The sequence below is a fragment of the Salvelinus sp. IW2-2015 genome, linkage group LG31 (genome assembly GCF_002910315.2).
Source record: "Salvelinus sp. IW2-2015 linkage group LG31, ASM291031v2, whole genome shotgun sequence".
Taxonomy (NCBI): Eukaryota; Metazoa; Chordata; class Actinopteri; order Salmoniformes; family Salmonidae; genus Salvelinus; species Salvelinus sp. IW2-2015.
The window spans coordinates 28,535,037-28,555,573 of record NC_036870.1 but is presented as its reverse complement, the minus strand read 5'-3'; the positions used below and the strand labels follow the sequence as shown (position 1 = coordinate 28,555,573).

The following is a 20,537-nucleotide window of genomic DNA, read 5'->3' as shown; positions in this document are numbered from 1 at the left end:
GTTTGCTTTGTCATCAGTTTACTGATTGCTTACATTATTATTTAATTATTTTGCTTACCTTTGTAAAATCAGTAGTTAATATGAATTAAATACAAATAACTACATTATTTCTGTTGCCATTTGTTGTATAATCCAGTTTTTTTCTGGATCAAAAAGGGCCTTAGGTGGTGGGCGTGGCAGTGGGTGCAGCAGAACTTTTTCAAACATTTTAGAGGCCACCCATATTTTTTTTAAAGCCATTTTTTCAGTTTTATAGTACATTTCCTGAAATTATACACATTCTACCACGTAGCCGCAATTCTATGCATTTCTCCATGGCTAATGCGGTGTTCTTTTGCTCAAACGTAAAAATCAATACGGTTAAATAAATTGTTTTTTAAATGTAATTCCTCTGATTGTTTAGATTTTATTTTGGCGGATCTTATAAAACAATATATAGGTCCATTATCTTTTCTACATACTTTTATTTGTTTTTTGTCATAGGTTTACACTGAAAGTGTTTTTCCATAACAACGTAGGCTTAGGCGGCCGGCCCAATGGTTTATATGGCAGACAAATCCCTGGTATCATCACCTTTCAATGTAAAAACCATGGACATTAAAAACAGAAAACTAACTTTTAAGTGAGAAGTAGGCATTGGTCTGAAGCTGAAAAATAAAGGACATTTTACATGAGCACCACCCATGTGCTACGAAAAGTTTTCAAAGACACAGCTTTGACCCACAGTAGCTATGTTGGTATTGTACTTCCAACCATGTGTAGGCAGGTTGCTTAGGATTTAAACCTTCACAAAACAGCTTATGTCAATATACATACACTTTTGCCCTCAGAATAGCCTCAATTCGTTGAGGAATGGGACTCTACAAGGTGTCGAAAGCATTTGACAGGGATGCGGCCCATGTTGACCAAAGTTGTGTCAAGTTGGCTGGATGTCCTTTGGGTGGTGGACCATTCTTGATAGACATGAAAAACCCAGCAGCGTTGCAGTTCTTGACACAAACCGGTTCACCTGGCACCTACTACCATACCCCATTCAAAGGCACTTAAATACATTTGCCCTGCCCATTCACCCTTCATGTCTCAAGGCATAAAAATATTTTATTAACCTCTCTCCTCCCCTTCATCTACACTGATTTGAGTGGATTTATCAAGTGACATAAGGGATCATAGCATTCACCTGGTCAGTCTGTGTCATAGAAAGAGCAAGTGTTCTTAATGTTTTGTACACTCTCTGACAAGGACCCTCACAGAAACAGTCAACTAACTCACAAAAACATGACAATCAGTTATGGTACCATCTTGGTAGTGGTGCCATTGGTGCGTGTTATTTCCCTCTGGTTCTCAGGGCTGTGTTCTTCCTGTTGTGGCCTCTGTCCCTGGGCTGCCCGCCTGGGACGGACCACTCACATGTCCACAACCAGCCCAGATAATTTGCAGTTGTGTACCAAAGCAACACTTGTGTGTTCTTTTACAAGAATGACTAGCTATATTCAGCTGGGTTTGATGTTGTGGATAGGAGAAAGAGAGAGACAGAGAGAAGGGGACTAGCTAGGGGAGTTAACCTAGCCTTAGTGTCTATGATGTCACAGGTCCTTCAAAACAAAATGTGAGGGGCCAGCTCTGGCCCAACCAGATGTGGTTAGTAAAAGGCAGGCTACATTTCTATGAGACAAACCTGTTCCATACATAGGATTCTGTAGTTCCATAAAAAGCCAGTGACATTCTAATCCCAACCCGACCAGCGTGTGGAGGAAGGCATTCCGTCCTTCCCGGTCATAACCACCAGGGAAGGGTTGAAGGTTGCGTGTTCAGCCCTATCCAGAGTTCAGAGGGAACGCCACCCGCAGGGCTGGAGCTGGAGGAGCTGCCACCGCACCAAGTTACCCATTGTGGCCACATCATTAGTATGGAATGTTGAGCCGGGAACACCAGAACCCCAGTTTGTTTACTGCTGGGAGTGAGGGTGTGAATATACAGTACACAGTCAAGCCCGAGTCCAACCCAGGATGATCAGTACAATGTCCCACGTCTGTGTCTCATAACACTCTATTCCCTCCATCAGTGTTTCCCAACCCTGGTCCTCCAGTACCCCCAACACTGCACAGTTCCGTTGTACCCCTTGACAAACACACCCCATTCAACTCACTGAAAGCTTGATAATTAGTTGACAAGTTCAATCAAGTGTGCTTGTCCAGGGTTACAATAAAAATGTGTACTGTTGAGGGTACTCGAGGACCAGTGTTGGGAAATACTGCCCTACACAGTGCACTACTTTTGACCAAAGCCCTGTGGTTGTACCTATGGGCCCTGGTAAAATGTAGTACACTATATAGGGAAGAGGATTCCACTTGGGACTCAGACTATACCGGTTGTAAGAGGTTTGGAATGCCTCTTAGCATTTAAAAAAATGGCATACTTATAAAGTGTATAAAAGTCACTCCAGTCCTGAAGAAGAGAGGGCATGCTGGGTGTGGGGTAGGTCATCGTCATGTTTTACAGTTTTGGACGTCTCCAGAAGAATGTATGACACAACCGACAAATGATTTCACAGCATTACTTTGGTTTCCTGTTACAAGTGTTTTTTTCGTTCGTTTAAAAAAAAAATTTTTTTTACATGGGGACATTGTCTGACTGTGTTTTTACTGCTGTTGGCCTTGGTAGCTTCTTCGTAATAAGATTTTCCAACTTTATCGTGGTTGAGTTAGTGAGCAGTGAGTACGGGCTTGGTGTGGTGGGGTTGGCGTTAGCCCCCTGCGCTAGCTAGCACTACCCCAGACAGTCCCCTATTTGGAGACAGGGTGGGTCAAAGAAACAGCCATCATTAAAAAGCACCACACACTGATATGGAATGAATTATCTGTCAACCCTCACACAATAGGAAAACAAATTGAAGAAGGGGGGAGCTGCAATTCCTGGGAGGTTGTCAACTGCCATTTTTACTGTGGGAAAGAGGGTTTTACGACTGGTTTAATATATTTTACAGCAATACAAAAGAGTGGCGCTGACTGTAGTGGTTTTGCATATGGGCCTTTATGAATCCTTTATTATGGACGGCTTTACAGATATTGCCACTAAATTGCTGCCAGGCAGCCTCGCTCACTCACTCTATCCTTCCTTCTTCACTTCCCTCTCCCGTCTTTCTCTGACTAGCCCACATCACTCCTCTCTCACTCCTTCCTTCACTTGGAGGGCCTGGTACTAGTGTGAACGGAAATGTAATCAAAACAGGTGTTATTGCCACCATTTTGTAGTCGTCCCTGTAGGCGACTGACCAGTCTATTCAGTGCTGATATTAAACTACATACCATACAGTAAAACATCCCTACAGTATGACTATGGCTTGGGGAATAGAGATTTCCATGGCTGTCATAGAAGAGTAAGGCCAGGGAATAAAGTTCTTAAACAACATGTAAAGGGTTTCATATGCACAAAAAGCTTCTTTCTCTCAGCACACATTTGCTTACATCCCTGTTAGTGAGCATTTCTCCTTTGTCAAGATAATCCATTCACCTGACAGGTGTGGCATATCAAGAAGCTGATTAAACATCATGATCATTACACAGCTGCTCCTTGTGATGGGGACATTAAAAGGCCACTCTAAAATGTGCCGTTTTGTCACACAACAATGCCACAGATGTCTCAAGTTGAAGGAGCATGCAATTGGAATGCTGACAGCAGGAATGTCCACCAGAGCTGTTGCCAGATAATTTAATGTTAATTTCTCTACCATAAGCCGCCTCCGTCATTTTAGAGAATTCGGCAGTACGTCCAACCGGCCTCACAACCACAGACCACGTGTATGGCGTTGTGTGGGTGAGTGGTTTTCTGATGTCAACGTTGTGAACAGAGTGCCCCATGGTGGCGGTGGGATTATGTTATGGGCAGGCATAAGCTGACAACGAACACAATTGTATTTTATTGATGGCAATTTGAATGCACAGAGATACCGTGACGAGATCCTGAGGCCCATTGTCGTGCCATTTATCCGCGAAGGAGAAGTGTTGTGCTGCAGGAGGGTCCCGTGTGGCGGTCCCTTGTGGCTCAGTTGGTAGAGCATGGCGCTTGCAACGCCAGGGTTGTGGGTTCAATCCCCACGGGGGGACCAGGATGAATATGTATGAACTTTCCAATTTGTAGGTTACTCTGGATAAGAGCGTCTGCTAAATGACTTAAATGTTAAATGTATTGGTCACACCAGATACCGACTGGTTTTCTGATCCACACCCCTACCTTTTTAAGAAAAAGGTATCTGTGACCAACAGATGCATATCTGTTGGTCACAGATCAATGGAAATCAAATTTATCAACCCATGGAGGTCTGGATTTGGAGTCACACTCAAAATTAAAGTGGAAAACCACACTACAGGCTGATCCAACTTTGATGTAATGTCCTTAAAACAAGTCAAAATGAGGCTCAGTAGTGTGTGTGGCCTCCACGTGCCTGTATGACCTCCCTACAACGCCTGGGCATGCTCCTGCTGAGGTGGCGGATGGTCTCCTGAGGGATCTCCTCCCAGACCTGGACTAAGCCATCCGCCAACTCCTGGACAGTCTGTGGTGCAACGTGGCGTTGGTGGATGGAGCGAGACATGATGTCCCAGATGTGCTCAATTGGATTCAGGTCTGGGGAACGGGCGGGCCAGTCCATAGCATCAATGCCTTCCTCTTGCAGGAACTGCTGACACACTCCAGCCACATGAGGTCTAGCATTGTCTTGCATTAGGAGGAACCCAGGGCCAACCGCACCAGCATATGGTCTACAAGGGGTCTGAGGATCTCATCTCGGTACCTAATGGCAGTCAGGCTACCTCTGGCGAGCACATGGAGGGCTGTGCGGCCCCAAAGAAATGCCACCCACACCATGACTGACCCACCGCCAAACGGTCATGCTGGAGGATGTTGCAGGCAGCAGAACGTTCTCCACGGCGTCTCCAGACTCTGTCACGTCTGCACATGTGCTCAGTGTGAACCTGCTTTCATCTGTGAAGAGCACAGGGCGCCAGTGGCGAATTTGTCAATCTTGGTGTTCTCTGGCAAATGCCAAACGTCCTGCACGGTGTTGGGCTGTAAGCACAACCCCACCTGTGGACGTCGGGCCTCATACCACCCTCATGGAGTCTGTTTCTGACCGTTTGAGCAGACACATGCACATTTGTGGCCTGCTGGAGGTCATTTTGCAGGCTCTGGCAGTGCTCCTCCTCCTCCTCCTTGCACAAAGGCGGAGGTAGCGGTCCTGCTGCTGGGTTGTTGCCCTCCTACGGCCTCCTCCACGTCTCCTGATGTACTGGCCTGTCTCCTGGTAGCGCCTCCATGCTCTGGACACTACGCTGACAGACACAGCAAACCTTCTTGCACAGCTCGCATTGATGTGCCATCCTGGATGAGCTGCACTACCTGAGCCACTTGTGTGGGTTGTAGACTCCGTCTCATGCTACCACTAGAGTGAAAGCACGCCAGCATTCAAAAGTGACCAAACATCAGCAGGAAGCATAGGAACTGAGAAGTGGTCTGTGGTCACCACCTGCAGAATCACTCCTTTATTGGAGGTGTCTTGCTAATTGCCTATAATTTCCACCTTTTGTCTATCCATTTGCACAACAGCATGTGAATTTATTGTCAATCAGTGTTGCTTCCTAAGTGGACAGTTTGATTTCACAGAAGTGTGATTGACTTGGAGTTACATTGTGTTGTTTAAGTGTTCCCTTTATTTTTTTGAGCAGTGTATATATATACATATATATGCTGTTGTGCAAATGGAATAGACAACAGGTGGAAATTATAGGCAATTAGCAAGACACCCCCAATAAAGGAGTGGTTCTGCAGGTGGTGTATACATATATATACACACATACATACATACATACATACATACATACATACATACATATATATATACTTACACACATATATATATATATACATACATATATACATACACACGTATATATACATGTGAATATATATTTTTACACACACACTGATTTCATTATATGAACTGTAACTCAGTAAAATCTTTGAAATTGTTGCGTTTATATATTTGTTCAGTGTATTTCATAAATGTATATTATTCTCAATACGTCCTGAACTTTTCATACTGTACAGTTACTACAATAATTTACCTAGTCACTGGCTTTTGTCCTAGTGCTGAGTAAAGAGTTCAAATCTCCAGTCAGCAATACCTCATGACTGTGGAAAGACAAAGCCACCTTCATTTTATATGGCTGGGGCCCTTACTTCATATCTGACATTGTCCCCCAGGCTCAGAACATATTAAACTGAGGGAAACTAGCCAACACTGAGTGAGCAATCTACAGACCCTCCTTCCCTCACCTCCATGTTATTAAGTTCACATCCATGTCTATCAAGTGTTACTGCTTTGAATCGTACGTTGTTTTCCTGGTAAGAATCTGTAGTCAATGTGTATAATTACATCTACTTCTAAAGGCTACTCTTCATCACCAAAAGGAGAACAATTAGGGATGACTTTCTACATCAGGGATCCTCAACTGGCGGCCCATGGGCCAAACTGGTTTTCAGAGACAATACATAAGACTGTAAAAACACCAGGAAATCAGCTGTAAGTGGTTTTAATTTAGGAACACTTCCCACGGCTGAATCTAGTTGATGATCCCTGTTCAACATAGTACTAACATTCACAACCCAAGTAAAGTCTTAGCCTACTGTTCCCTGACTGACCGTGGAGAACAGCCAGCTAGCCAGAAGTTAGAAAAGACAAAGACTATTTAAGTCTAAGATGGATGAGGGGAAAAGGAGACCAGCTAGGAAGCTATCTGTGATTGATTTATCCTGCTAGATGTGTGCCAGGCAGTAAGTATGGCCTGCCCCTCTCTCTCTCTCCCTCCCTCACTGACACTGCCTGGAACACACAGTCATTATGACATCATGGCTCACACTTTCGGGCCGATTTAAGCGGTCAGTTAACTACTGACTCAGGCATAATAAAGAAATGGAGTGCCAGCAAGACAGTTTGCTACTGACTAAGAAAAAGGCAAACTGATGAGCTAGCCAAACGGCAGCTGAGTCAGAGATGTTACTACATCACATGAAAGATGAATAGGGAGTTAACACTGACCTGAGACCAGCCATTGGCCAGTGGGAGACGCACTGATGGAACGCACCAGACTGGTGTGGCCAATGTACACCTGTTGAGAGGACACATCATTATGATTGGTACTGACTTATTTAGGATCATCATCCCCACCATGTGACATAGCAAGATTTTCTAACAAATACATGGAAGTCTTCCATCTCAGGTAACTCAAGCTAGCAGTAAAATCAGATTTAAAAAACATTAAAGAACATCTCAAAGAGGACTGTGAAAAGACACACACACACACACACACACACTATTCTTAGTAATGTAGTATTGTAATTGCGTAATGTAATAATGGAGAAATGTACATTTGTATAATGCACAATGTTTTGTTTGATGTAATGTTGTTTCTCTGTTTGGATCCCAGGAAGTAGCTGCGGCCTTGGCAACAGCTAACGGGGATTCTAATGAAATAATAAATGATCCTGTATTTTAAGGCTTATCCAGAAATGACAATTAGACCAAACAAATAAGCAATTTTCTGAGAATGGTGCTGGATCATCTGACATAAAAAAGGGGACAAGTTGATGAAAAAGCTTTAAACAAAAAGGTTAAAATCCAGGCATGTCACATGATTGCGCAACATACAGGACCTTACAATGAGGGACATTTCCAATAAAATATTCCCAGCAGTTCCAGTGGTTGACCTACCAGGGACATGGTGGTGGGGAAGGGCTGCAGGTCCTTGGGTTTGGGCAGCTTGGGGATCAGATCTTCTGGATTCACATTCACCTGTGGAGACCAAGTGAGATGAATAGAGTTGAGGAACGAGTTGAGAACACCCAATTGAACTGACCATAGATGGGTCCTTCAAAATGAGCTGCTTTTCTTTATGAGCATCTTCAAATCAATGTCCTATTTATCCAGACATTCAGGCAGGGTCTGTAGTCTCACCCTCATCTTGCGCTGGCGGGGACACAGGTAGAGGTCGAGGCAGCGTTCAAATCGCTCGTGGATGAAGCGGGAGAAGGCAGGCACGGCCCTCAGACAGGAGTGTTTCTGGGGGAGGAACGGGAGCTTCCTGTCCTCTGCATCCTGCTGCTCCCACGCCATTCTCTGACATGGCGATAAAGAACCAATGGTGGGTGAGTATACTAACGACTGGCTTGCATACTGGTTAATGATTGGTCTGTGTACTGTGACTATAGTTACAAGGAGGGAACTCGGGACCAAAATTCTACAGTTGTTCTATGCTACCAATTGATCTGCTACAGTACAATTTTAGCCAATTACTAAGAGAATGAGGTAATTCATGATGTTGCAAAAAAATATCTGTCCAAGTATGTGTGTGCAGCCAAGACTTTCATAATTACGCATAATGAATGAACTATTTACCTCTTCCTCTGTGAGCAGGTATTCAGGCGGGGGGTTGTAGGACTCCTCGTGTCCAGGTAGCCTCATCTTGGGTGCGGGGACGTGCATCTTGTGGCGTCCCAGGATGGCGTTGGGGTCCTCCTTGGCCCACAGGTCGTAGTACTGAGGGGTGCTCTCTTTGGGCTTACGGGGCTTGATCCAACCCATCTTTATGGCATGGACCAGCTTCGAAACCTGGGAGAGAGAGAGAGAGGACAACAGTAGTGGTGAAACTTAAGTGTGTGTGTTCCCACAAATAATAATAATGTCAAAAAATTAATAGAAGGTATCGGTTGGTTAATAAAGCTATGGTTTATAATGCAAGGGGGGTCTCTAATGGTATTGGTGGATTAATAAAACTACGGTTTATAATGCAAGTGGGGGGGGGGTCTCATGGTATCGGTTGGTTAATAAAACTACGGTTTATAATGCAAGTGGGGGGGTCTCTAATGTCTGTAAGCCTCCAATATCAGAATCCCCATTTTAACAAAATGTCACCTTTGCTTGCACTTCAACTATGAGGGGATGTGGGTGCAGTTAGGAGTCAAACTGGAGGTAATGTGAGCATTTTCATTTTACTCCCACTATTTACTGTTAATATAAATACAGATTTACAGCATAAAACATAGATGTTGAGTGAGCAGAGAGAGAAGAACAGAGGGGTATTGAGGGGGGGAGAGAGGAGGCACAGATAGACAGAGACACAGAGAGAGAGAACGAGAGAGAACCTTCTCCTTCTCTATGAGCGAGGGGATGAAGCTCCGTTTGTCCTGGGGCCTGTTGGTCACCGGATGGATCATGACCTCGTTGGTGAAGAAGTCCACTGACGGCTAAAAGAAAAACAGAGTTCATGAGAGCGAAAAGGAGAGAGATATATATATATCAAAAGCTGTGGGAAGTTTAACAGACTGAACTAGAATCATTGGACCACCAAAGGCTCAAGACAGGTAGCAGCTGATGACGATATGACTGACTGACTGGGATTTTTATTTATTTTACAGTTCTGGTTGAAAAAGTTGAAACACTTGTTTTTGCTCCTGACAGTTTTTTTATTTTTTTAAATTTTTTTTTACATCGAGTTATTTGGCAAGTGCTCTTATACAGAGCGACTTACAGTAGTGAGTGCATACATTTTCATATATGTTTGTACAGGTCCCCCGTGGGAATCTAACCCTGGTGTTGCAAGTGCCACGCTCTACCAACAGACACACGGGACCAAGTGACTCATCTGTCGCTTGCTTTGCAGTGATCGGTTTAGTTTATATGCTTCTGTAATACCACTGGCATTAACACGAGACAGAGAGCGAGAGCTGAGGCATTACATCCATGACACCATCTAGGTTCCAGACACTACAGCAGTGCCTTCACAATTCAGTGTGTGTGTGTAACCCAATTAAAACCTCTCCAGCAAACCCTGCTTATTGCAGTAAAGGACAACTCTCTCCTCTCCAATTGTGGGTTCAAATACTACTTAAATTCTTTAACAGACTGAGCATTTGCGCCAGTCTGCCTGCAGTGCCAGGTGGACGGGGTGTGCAATTGTGGGACACTTGAATTGGTTCCATTGCAACAAGCAAGCTCATTCAATCACAGCTAAAGTACCTGAAATGTATTCAAATTGTATTTGAACCCATGTCTGCTTTCCACGGACTTGTTCCAAGTGGTGAAGAGAGCAGGGAGTGCAGACAAGGTTTGGGTTATGTTAGGAATATAAGTGGTTAATGGACTGAGGTCTAGTTTGCCCTCTCTAATGGCGGGTATGCTGTAGTCATTATCTGCTCAGTCATTGAACAGAGCCACCAGCCGTCGACACGTCAAGTCAAAACTGGGTCATATTCCCTACACACCAAACAGGGGACGGACGAACTGAAACAGGGAGGGAATACTTAAAAAACTTTATCCAATAAGAAACGTTTGCCGTTGCAAAACGTTTTGCTACGTTTGGCCCTGATGAATAGTCTGCTTGGTGCCGAGCAGACTTGAGAGCAGTCATAACATGACCCGAGTCTTTACCTCGTACTCATTGAAGTTGACGTCGCCGAACTGGCCCTTCTGAAGGCGGTGCACCAGGTCCACCTGCTCGTCTGACAGACGGATGTCTGAGGCTGTCGTCTTGTCATGGACCGTACGCCTGGCGGAGATGGAGGGAGGGAGAGATGGAGGGAAAGTGGGGAAGGGAGAGGAGGGAGGGAGAAAGAGAGAGAAGCCAGGTGAGAAAACAGGTATACACATCCTCTTTTGTCACAGAAGTATACGAGAGAGAGAGAGAGCTCATCTTCATCCTCCTCCTCATCTCACCAGTAGTCTGGGTTCTCCATCTTGTCCAGGAACTCATCCAGTTCATCTTTGTTCCTGATGGGCTTAAAGATCTTCTTCCCGTCCAGGTTATAGCCGATGTGAGGGTAGTCCTGGTACCACTCCATGGGAATGTTGCCCACCGTGTTACGAATGTCCTGGGAGAGAAAGGAGGGAGACAGAGAGAAAGAGAGAACCGTGTCAATAACCGCGTCGAAAAACACTTGAGGATGAAATGTTTGTCTTAGCATTAGACAAGCTTGCACAAGGGCTGTTACAGTCCTTCATATCACTTTTCATAGAACCCCTCTGGCCTAGTGGAATACGGAGTGGATAATTGTACTCTGGGAATAGAGTTTTTCTTTACCCTCATGAATAGACCCTCAGGCTGGACTGGCCTGCAAACACTCTCACCCTCATCATCCTTTTCCTCCATTCATCTATGAATGCTATTGGCTGGATGAGGCCTGGGACGGTAAGGTGGGTGGAGTACAGGGCCTGGCCTGGCGGGTGGAGTACAGAGACTGGCCTGGCGGGTGGTGTACAGGGCCTGGCCTGGCGGGTGGAGTACAGGGCCTGGCCTGGCGGGTGCTGTACAGGGCCTGGCCTGGCGGGTGGAGTACAGGGCCTGGCCTGGCGGGTGCTGTACAGGGCCTGGCCTGGCGGGTGCTCTACAGGGCCTGGCCTGGCGGGGGAGTAAGGGCCTGAGGGCCTGGCCTGGTGGCGGTGGAGAAAAAGTATAGGGCCTGGCCTGGTGGGTGGAGTACAGGGCCTGGCCTGGTGGGTGGAGTACAGGGCCTGGCCTGGTGGTGGAGTACAGGGCCGGCGGTGGAGAAGGCCTGGCCAGGTAGGTGGAGTACAGGGCCTGGCCTGGGGGTGGAGTACAGGCCGGCCTGGTGGGTGGATACAGGCCTGGCCGGTGGGTGGATACAGGCCTGGCCTGGTGGGTGGAGTACAGGGCCTGGCCTGGTGAGAAATCCAGCAGGTAAAATACCTCAGCTCATTCCAGAACCTCATTATACGACGGAGTTATTAAACCAAATGAGTACAGTCTGAAATAGAATTCCTTTATGTAGGAATGACAACACACACACACACACACACACACCACACACACACACACACACACACACACACACCACACACACACACACACACAACACACACACACACACACACACACACACACACACACACACACACACACACACACACACACACACACACACACCACACACACACACACCTGAAAGCTCTCAGGAAGTAGTGAGCCACTCTTTAAAGTGGACCTGCACCTTGTGAGTGATTTCAATAAAAACACCCCTACCAGATCAATTTAGAAGGACTTGGCAAGGTGGCACGCTTTTTCTCACAGCCAGCTGGGGAGACCCTCCCACACACACACTGTCCATCCTCAAAGCCCCCACTCAACACACACACACACACACACACACACACACACACACACACACACACACACAGGGCATTGGCACCAACTGTAGCTCCAGGTGACCCTTGAGAGGTTGAGAAGGTTGTGCTGTTGCGACTATAGCAACGTGACAGTCAGGAAGCAGAAACAGAATAAATACTATTGTGATACTTCCTGTCTGGAAACACAATCTAACTGGCTGGTCGTTAATGCTTGACCTCTATAAAAGGTCACCCTGCCTTGCTAAGTCCAGACCTCTAGAGAGCTATCACACCACCTCTGGAGACAGAACTACATGCTACTGCAAAAACAAAACATGTAGAATGGTTCCGTGTGGTGGTTCGCTAACTTTATGCCTGACCTTAGCCCTTCACCTAGCCTTGTCTCACACACAAAACTACACACTCAAACATGCACACACATTCTCCATATACACTGCTGCACTTCGTATGGGCTCCCGAGTGGCGCAGCGGTCTAAGGTGATGCATCTCAGTGCTAGAGGCATCACTACAGACCCTGGTTCGATTCCAGGCTGTATCACAACCGGCCGTGATTGGGAGTTCCATAGGGCGGCACACAATTGGCACAGCATCGTCCGGGTTAGGGTTTGGCCGGGGTAGGCCGTCATTGTAAATAAGAATTAGTTCTTAACTGACTTGCCTAGTTAAATAAAGGTCAAATGTTTTTTTAAATGTGCATTATTTACCCTGCTGACAGTCTGATATTAAATACTGCACTGTTGGGAAAGAGCTTGCAAGTCAGCATTTCACTGTACTGTTTACACCTGCTGTGTCCTGTGCACATGATAAATACACTGATTTGATATACTGTGTGTACAAAACATTAGGTACACCTGCTCTTTCCATGACAGACTGACGAGGTGAAAGCTATGATCCCTTATTGATGTCACTTGTTAAACCCACTTCAAATCAGTGTAGATGAAAGGGAGCAGGCATGTTAAAGAAGTATTTTTAAGCCTTGAGACATGGAGGATTGTGTATGTCTGCTATTTATAGAGTGAAGTGTCTTTGAACAGGGTATGGTAGTACAGGTCAGGTGCACTGGATCCAGTGTGTCTACAACTGCAACAACGCTGCTGGGTTTGTCACGTGCAACAGCTTCTCAATATTAGGAAGTTGTTCCTAATCTTTTGTATACTCACTGTCTATCTCCCCAACCCTAGATCAGTTTCAATCTCTATGCCTAACCATAACTTTCAAAACTGCCGGTCGAACATCCACATCCAAAGACGTGCTCAGCTAACTGCATCCCTCACATTGATGTAGCCTGGTTAGCACTTACAACCTGAACTTGATGTAGCCTGGTTAGCACTTACAACCTGAACTTGATGTAGCCTGGTTAGCACTTACAACCTGAACTTGTAGTACTAAGTTAGTGGACCATTCACAACATGCTAAACTGTACGAGGCCCAGACCCTCCACTTTAAGCTACTAAACTGAGGAGAAGCGAATGAAAGAAGGACCAGTCAGCACCCCCCCCCCCCCCACGACACAGCCCGATGGTCAACTCCAACCAACCCCAGTCCCCCTGGCCTGTGTCACTGTCACCAATGCCTCCCTGCTTCACTGGGGCCTGGAAGACTGGAGGAAAGAGAGAGTGTAACGGGGCCAACGACAGACAAAATGTTCCATTTGACGAGCTCCAGAATCACACAGGCGACTTCTGGGCAAGAGAGACAGTGTTTCGGTCCGGGGGATTGAGTTTCACCAAAGAGTGGGCTCTCACCTCCTCCAATGCACCGAGAGAGGAAGCTAGCGAAGCAAATGAGATTCAACAAGATGGGTTAGATTCGTGATTTATGCATTATTGTTTCCGACGTGTTGCCAGAATGTTAACTATTGTTTTCTTAATCTCAACTTTCAAACGCAACCGTTTATTTTGTTTTACTATGGTAAGGATGTACATTGATATAACTCTATAGGGACAAAGGCAAACAGACTAGCAGGCCTACATGACAACCCAATATGATTCAACTGGAAATAATAGATGTTAAATAGACTTAGAACAAAATGATTTGATCCCGGGGTTGACAAGAGACACAAGGAGTTAGTACGCCAACAAGCAACGAGAATCAACATAAAACACAGAAGAATTGAGATTGCATACTCTACCATCACACAGTCATGTCGCCAAGAACTATTCTTATATTGACCGCCGAGGTTATTAGCTGGCTTTACTCAATGTTTTTTTTTAGCACTTACAAAAGGCTGCCTGTTGTCGCCTGGCAGGCTGCTGTTAGGATGGGATTTCAGGACTGAGTGTCAGACTGTGCTGATGGGAGTAACTGCTGGACTGGTCACTGCTGTGGGCCTGAGAGGACTTTGACTGTCACAGCTGGACAGTGTGTGTGTATGTATGTACAGTTGAAGTCGGAAGTTTACCTACACTTAAGTTGGAGTCATTAAAACTAATTTTTCAACCATTCCACAAATTTCTTGTTAACAAACTACAGTTTTGGCAAGTTGATTAGGACATCTCCTTTGTGCATGACAAGGAATTTTTCCAACAATTGTTTACAGACAATTCACTATCACAATTCCAGTGGGTCAGAAATGTACATACACTAAGTTGACTGTGCCTTTAAACAGCTTGGAAAATTCCAGAAAATTATGGCTTTAGAAGCTTCTGATAGGCTAATTGACATAATTTGAGTCAATTGGAGGTGTACCTGTGGATGTATTTCAAGGCCTACCTTCAAACTCAGTGCCTCTTTGCTTGACATCATTGGAAAAATCAAAAGAAATCAGCAAAAACCTCAGGAAAAAGTTGTAGACCTCCACAAGTCTGGTTCATCCTTGGGAGTAATTTCCAAACGCCAGAAGGTACCACGTTCATCTATACAAACAATAGTACGCAAGTATATACACCATGGGACCACGCAGCTGTCATACCGCTCAGGAAGGAGACGAGTTCCGTCTCCTAGAGATGAACGTACTTTGATGCAAAAAGTGCAAATCAATCCCAGAACAACAGCAAAGGACCTTGAAGATGCTGGAGAAAACAGGTATAAAAGTATCTATATCCACAGTAAAACGAGTCCTATATCGACATAACCTGAAAGGCCGCTCAGCAAGGAAGAAGCCACTGCTCCAAAACCGCCATAAAAAGCCAGACTCCGGTTTGCAACTGCACATGGGGACAAAGATCGTATTTTTTGAGAAATGTCCTCTAGTCAGATGAAACAACAATAGAACTGTTTGGCCATATCGGCCATTGTTATGTTTGGAGGAAAAAGGGGGAGGCTTGCAAGCCAAAGAACACCATCCCAACCATGAAGCACGGGGGTGGCAGCATCATGTGTGGGTGCTTGCTGCAGGAGGGACTGGTGCACTTCACAAAATAGATGGCATCATGAGGAATTTAAAGTATGTGGATATATTGAAGCAACATCTCAAGACATCAGTCAGGAAGTTAAAGCTTGGTCGCAAATGGTCTTCCAAATGGACAATGACCCCAAGCATACTTCCAAAGTTGTAGCAAAATGGCTTGAGGACAACAAAGTCAAGGTATTGGAGTGGCCATCACAAAGTCCTGACCTCAATCCTGTAGAACATTTGTGGGCAGAACTGAAAAAGCACATGGAGCAAGGAGGCCTACAAACCTGACTCCGTTACACCAGCTCTGTCAGGAGGAATGGGCCAAAATTCACCCAACTTATTTTGGGAAGCTTGTGGAAGGCTACCTGAAACGTTTGACCCAAATTAAACAATTTAAAGGCAATGCTACCAAATACTAATTGAGTGTATGTAAACTTCTGACCCACTGGGAATGTCATGAAATAAATAAAAGCTGAAATAAATAAATCACTCTACTAGTATTCTGACATGTCACATTCTTAAAATAAAGTGATGATCCTAACTGACCTAAGACAGGGAATTCTTACTAGGATTAAATGTAAGGAATTGTAAAAAACTGAGTTTAAATGTATTTGGCTAAGGTGTATGTAAACTTCTGACTTCAACTGTATGTATGTATGTATGTATGTATGTATGTATGTGTGTGCGCGTACACGCACACACACACAACTTTCTAAACGGTTCACCCGATATGGATGACAGTCGGCACTTTACCTATTCATTGTATAATTTCAAATCCAAAGTGCTGGAGTACCGAGCCAAAACAACAAACAACAAACGTGTCACTGTCCCAATACTGTTGGAGCTCACTGTATTAAAACTTTACAAATTTCCTCTCAGGTTGATTTATTCTTTACAATGTTTCAGCTAGTGTGTCACAGCCAGCCCAGCCAAACCAGTGTCTTAATGAGATGACAACATCAAACAGACACCTCAGCGTTCTCACAGATCTTACAATTGAGTGCAACTTGACACCCCTCGTTTTCAGTAAGACCTGCTCTTAAAAAGAGGTCCTTCTGACCCCCTTCATTTCCAGGGTGTATCCGCGTGTGTGTGTGTATGCGCATGTGTGACCACCTCCCTCAAGACTGGGGCCACACCATTTCTACCACAACTTTGGGTAAGTCAACCAGCCTGATCACTGTACAATCATGACTATTATCAAGTCACCTATCATACGAGAACAGAGAATGTTTAGCCACCTCTATCTGTAAAAACATGATGCCAACACTTCTCACAGGCCTATGGGGAAAGACACAACATGAGGACGGGTGATGAAAACTTGAAATAAGATAGGACCAACAGGCCAATCATTACTGTATCATGACTTCTATGGTACTTGGTTCAGCTCCCAGTAATGGTATAGGGTGCTTCCAGACAAACTGATGCATCCAAAACTCAGCTAAACTCAGCTAATCCAATGGTTTTCAATGACAGCAATATGTCTGAGGAATGCAGCACTACCATCCAGCGGTGTACTTGTTGTATGTGTTTTGGTCTGAAACTTGTCTCAGGAAGCAAAGGAAAATCATGAAACAAACAAACATGCCAACCTGGGTTTAGAATAACAACGGTCAAGAACTTGAATGGGACAGCATTTCCAATAAGAATAGCATTGTATGCGTGCCTTCATCCACAGCGCTGATTATGCTGACCATGATGCCAGGCCGCCAGGGTTCATGGCTGACATGGTGGTACAAAGCCTGCCATAGACAGGCCAACAGACTCTACTAGGTCCCAAAACCTCAACCATCAGAAAAAGAGAAAGAGAAGACACTGAAAGAGAAGACACTGAAAGAGAATACACTGAAAGAGGGAGAATGAAAGAGAGAAAGAAATGAATGGTAATCATTCAATACACCGAGTTCCCTAATCTGTTCCCCCCCTTTGGTTAGGGCCCCCAGCCTGCAGCTTTGGTTAGTGCCCCCAGCCTGCAGCTTTGGTTAGGGCCCCCAGCCTGCAGCTTTGGTTAGGGCCCCCAGCTTTGGTTAGGGCCCCCAGCCTGCAGCTTTGGTTAGGGCCCCCAGCTTTGGTTAGGGCCCCCAGCCTGCAGCTTTGGTTAGGGCCCCCAGCCTGCAGCTTTGGTTAGGGCCCACCTTGGAGGGGTAAGCTGGTGCTGCTGTCAGAGAGCAGACCAGCTGCGGTTGGTGGAGGAAAATCCAGGTCTGTCTCTCTCTCTCTCTCCATAACGAAGGAGGGAGCGCGTCTCACTTTTTCCGCTCCTTTGTGCCGCTGACCTCTTCCTCCTCACAGTGGCTGGAATTCCTTGGCTGCAGGAATAACAGGGGGATTGCAGCATGGAATGTGGGTAAGAGCATGACTTCATCCTTCATTACAAATAGAAAGATATGCTTTCAGGTATTTTTTGATGGTCAAGGCACCTAAGATAATTTCTCCCCCCTCACCATTGCTTGTTATCCCAGTGGTGACAGTCTAGTGCAGTCAGTGTGCATTTGAAGGTCACTGATTGATAGTGCTCTACAGATCAACACAAATGTGGACACAGAGGATGGCCAAAAAGCAACTGAAAGTGAAAGCTGGAAGGCAAAGTAAAATCACCACAGTCCACCAATATTGGAATAGTCTAATATGACCTGTTTCAGGAAGCTAGGCGTATGGCGCATGTCACTACTTCACAGGAGAGGCATCTGGGGAAAAAAATGTTTTAATCAAAATGGCAGAAATACCTTCTGGAACATGCACACTTTGATGTGCCTTATTAAAAAAATGGTATTCCATCTGTAAATACGAATAAAATAGTTAAATTACGAGCCTAGTTGGTTTAGCCACAGAAAAAGACAGGAACCTAGACATGATTGAGATAATGGCTGGGCTGGAAATGCCGGGAGAGGAGTTTGGATTGGTCTGCCGTGTAGCATGCTTCTGTCTATCACGTGAGCTGCTCAGTACGTGTTGATAGTCCTTTCTACTGCGGCGTTTTTTTAAAGATATAACGTTAGCCATCGAGAACTACTAAAGTTATGCTACTTTTCTCAAAAACATTGATGCTCTGAATTTAGCAGGTGCTATCAACAGATCAGTTGGTAAAAGTTGTGATGGGCTACTTTCTGCACACCCCACGGTCAGTGTGAACTGGAGTGACTTGACAACACTGGCCCAACAAGATGTAGCTACAAACAACGCAGTGTTAAATGGTTCCAGTCTGCTGTGAAGCGTTCACCCATGAAAACGGGCAAGAGTCTAGCTACATTTTCAGATAGTATAAGTTTCTAATTATGTCAGAAAGTTGTTTTCATGGCAAGTTAAAGCGTACTGTTACCTAGCTAGCGAAAGTTAGCTATCTGGCTTGCTAGCTAAGGTTACATGTATGATCTAAGTTATAATATTATTTGAATCAGACAGCCATTTGCATTACTAGTTATAGCCTAATGTTCGCTAGATAACATTGAACGTAGGTGCTTATGTTTAGATAGCTGTAGTACGAATCTGCAGGTATGACAATGTTTGTATTGGTAGTAGTAGGAGTTGGGATTATTCCGGTTCATTGTTTAGCTAGATAGCTACATGTCTAAACAAGAGACTCCACTTCACCAGCTGATTACATGACCCATCAAGTTAGCGAGGTGTGTCTGGAGGTGATTACAGCCATCTATTGTATTTCATGAACATGAATGTCTAGAGACAATAGTGACCCATCCATTTATCTAGATGTGGCTAGGGTTGTCAGAGACAATAGTGACCCATCCATTTAGCTAGATGTGGCTAGGGGTTGTCAGAGACAATAGTGACCCATCCATTTAGCTAGATGTGACTAGGGTTTGTCAGAGACAATAGTGACCCATCCATTTAGCTAGATGGGCTAGGGGTTGTCAGAGGACAATAGTGACCCATCCATTTATCTAGATGTGACTAGGGGTTGTCAGAGACAATAGTGACCCATCCATTTATCTAGATGTGGCTAGGGGTTGTCAGAGACAATAGTTACCCATCCATTTAGCTAGATGTGGCTAGGGGTTGTCAGAGACAATAGTGACCCATCCATTTAGCTAGATGTGGCTAGGGGTTGTCAGAGACAATAGTGACCCATCCATTTAGCTAGATGTGACTAGGGTTGTCAGAGACAATAGTGACCCATCCATTTAGCTAGATGTGACTAGGGGTTGTCAGAGACAATAGTGACCCATCCATTTATCTAGATGTGACTAGGGATTGTCAGAGACAATAGTGACCCATCCATTTAGCTAGATGTGACTAGGGGTTGTCAGAGACAATAGTGACCCATCCATTTATCTAGATGTGACTAGGGGTTGTCAGAGACAATAGTGACCCATCCATTTATCTAGATGTGGCTAGGGGTTGTCAGAGACAATAGTGACCCATCCATTTATCTAGATGTGACTAGGGGTTGTCAGAGACAATAGTGACCCATCCATTTAGCTAGATGTGACTAGGGGTTGTCAGAGACAATAGTGACCCATCCATTTAGCTAGATGTGGCTAGGGATTGTCAGAGACAATAGTGACCCATCCATTTAGCTAGATGTGACTAGGGGTTGTCAGAGACAATAGTGACCCATCCATTTATCTAGATGTGACTAGGGGTTGTCAGAGACAATAGTGACCCATCCATTTAGCTAGATGTGACTAGGGGTTGTCAGAGACAATAGTGAACCATCCATTTATCTAGATGTGACTAGGGGTTGTCAGAGACAATAGTGACCCATCCATTTAGCTAGATGTGACTAGGGGTTGTCAGAGACAATAGTGACCCATCCATTTAGCTAGATGTGACTAGGGGTTGTCAGAGACAATAGTGACCCATCCATTTACTAGATGTGACTAGGGGTTGTCAGAGACAATAGTGACCCATCCATTTTAGCTAGATGTGACTAGGGGTTGTCAGAGACAATAGTGACCCATCCATTTAGCTAGATGTGACTAGGGGTTGTCAGAGACAATAGTGACCCATCCATTTAGCTAGATGTGACTAGGGGTTGTCAGAGACAAT

The 20,537-nt window shown here is 45.0% G+C and overlaps 1 protein-coding gene and 1 non-coding gene across 2 annotated transcripts in view; one reads left to right on the top strand and one right to left on the bottom strand.

The window, feature by feature from the left end:
* LOC111955562 (ribosome biogenesis protein bop1-like) overlaps positions 1-20,537 on the bottom strand; it is an 83,433-nt gene that overhangs the window by 12,976 nt on the left and 49,920 nt on the right. Inside the window, 7 exon segments of the mRNA XM_023975769.2 lie at positions 7,094-7,163; positions 7,766-7,846; positions 8,009-8,170; positions 8,450-8,662; positions 9,196-9,297; positions 10,481-10,598; positions 10,766-10,920. Coding sequence (XP_023831537.1) covers positions 7,094-7,163; positions 7,766-7,846; positions 8,009-8,170; positions 8,450-8,662; positions 9,196-9,297; positions 10,481-10,598; positions 10,766-10,920 — 901 coding nt within the window.
* On the top strand, positions 4,031-4,103 carry trnaa-ugc (transfer RNA alanine (anticodon UGC)). Its single transcript has one exon. It is a non-coding gene; the product is annotated as a tRNA-Ala (tRNA).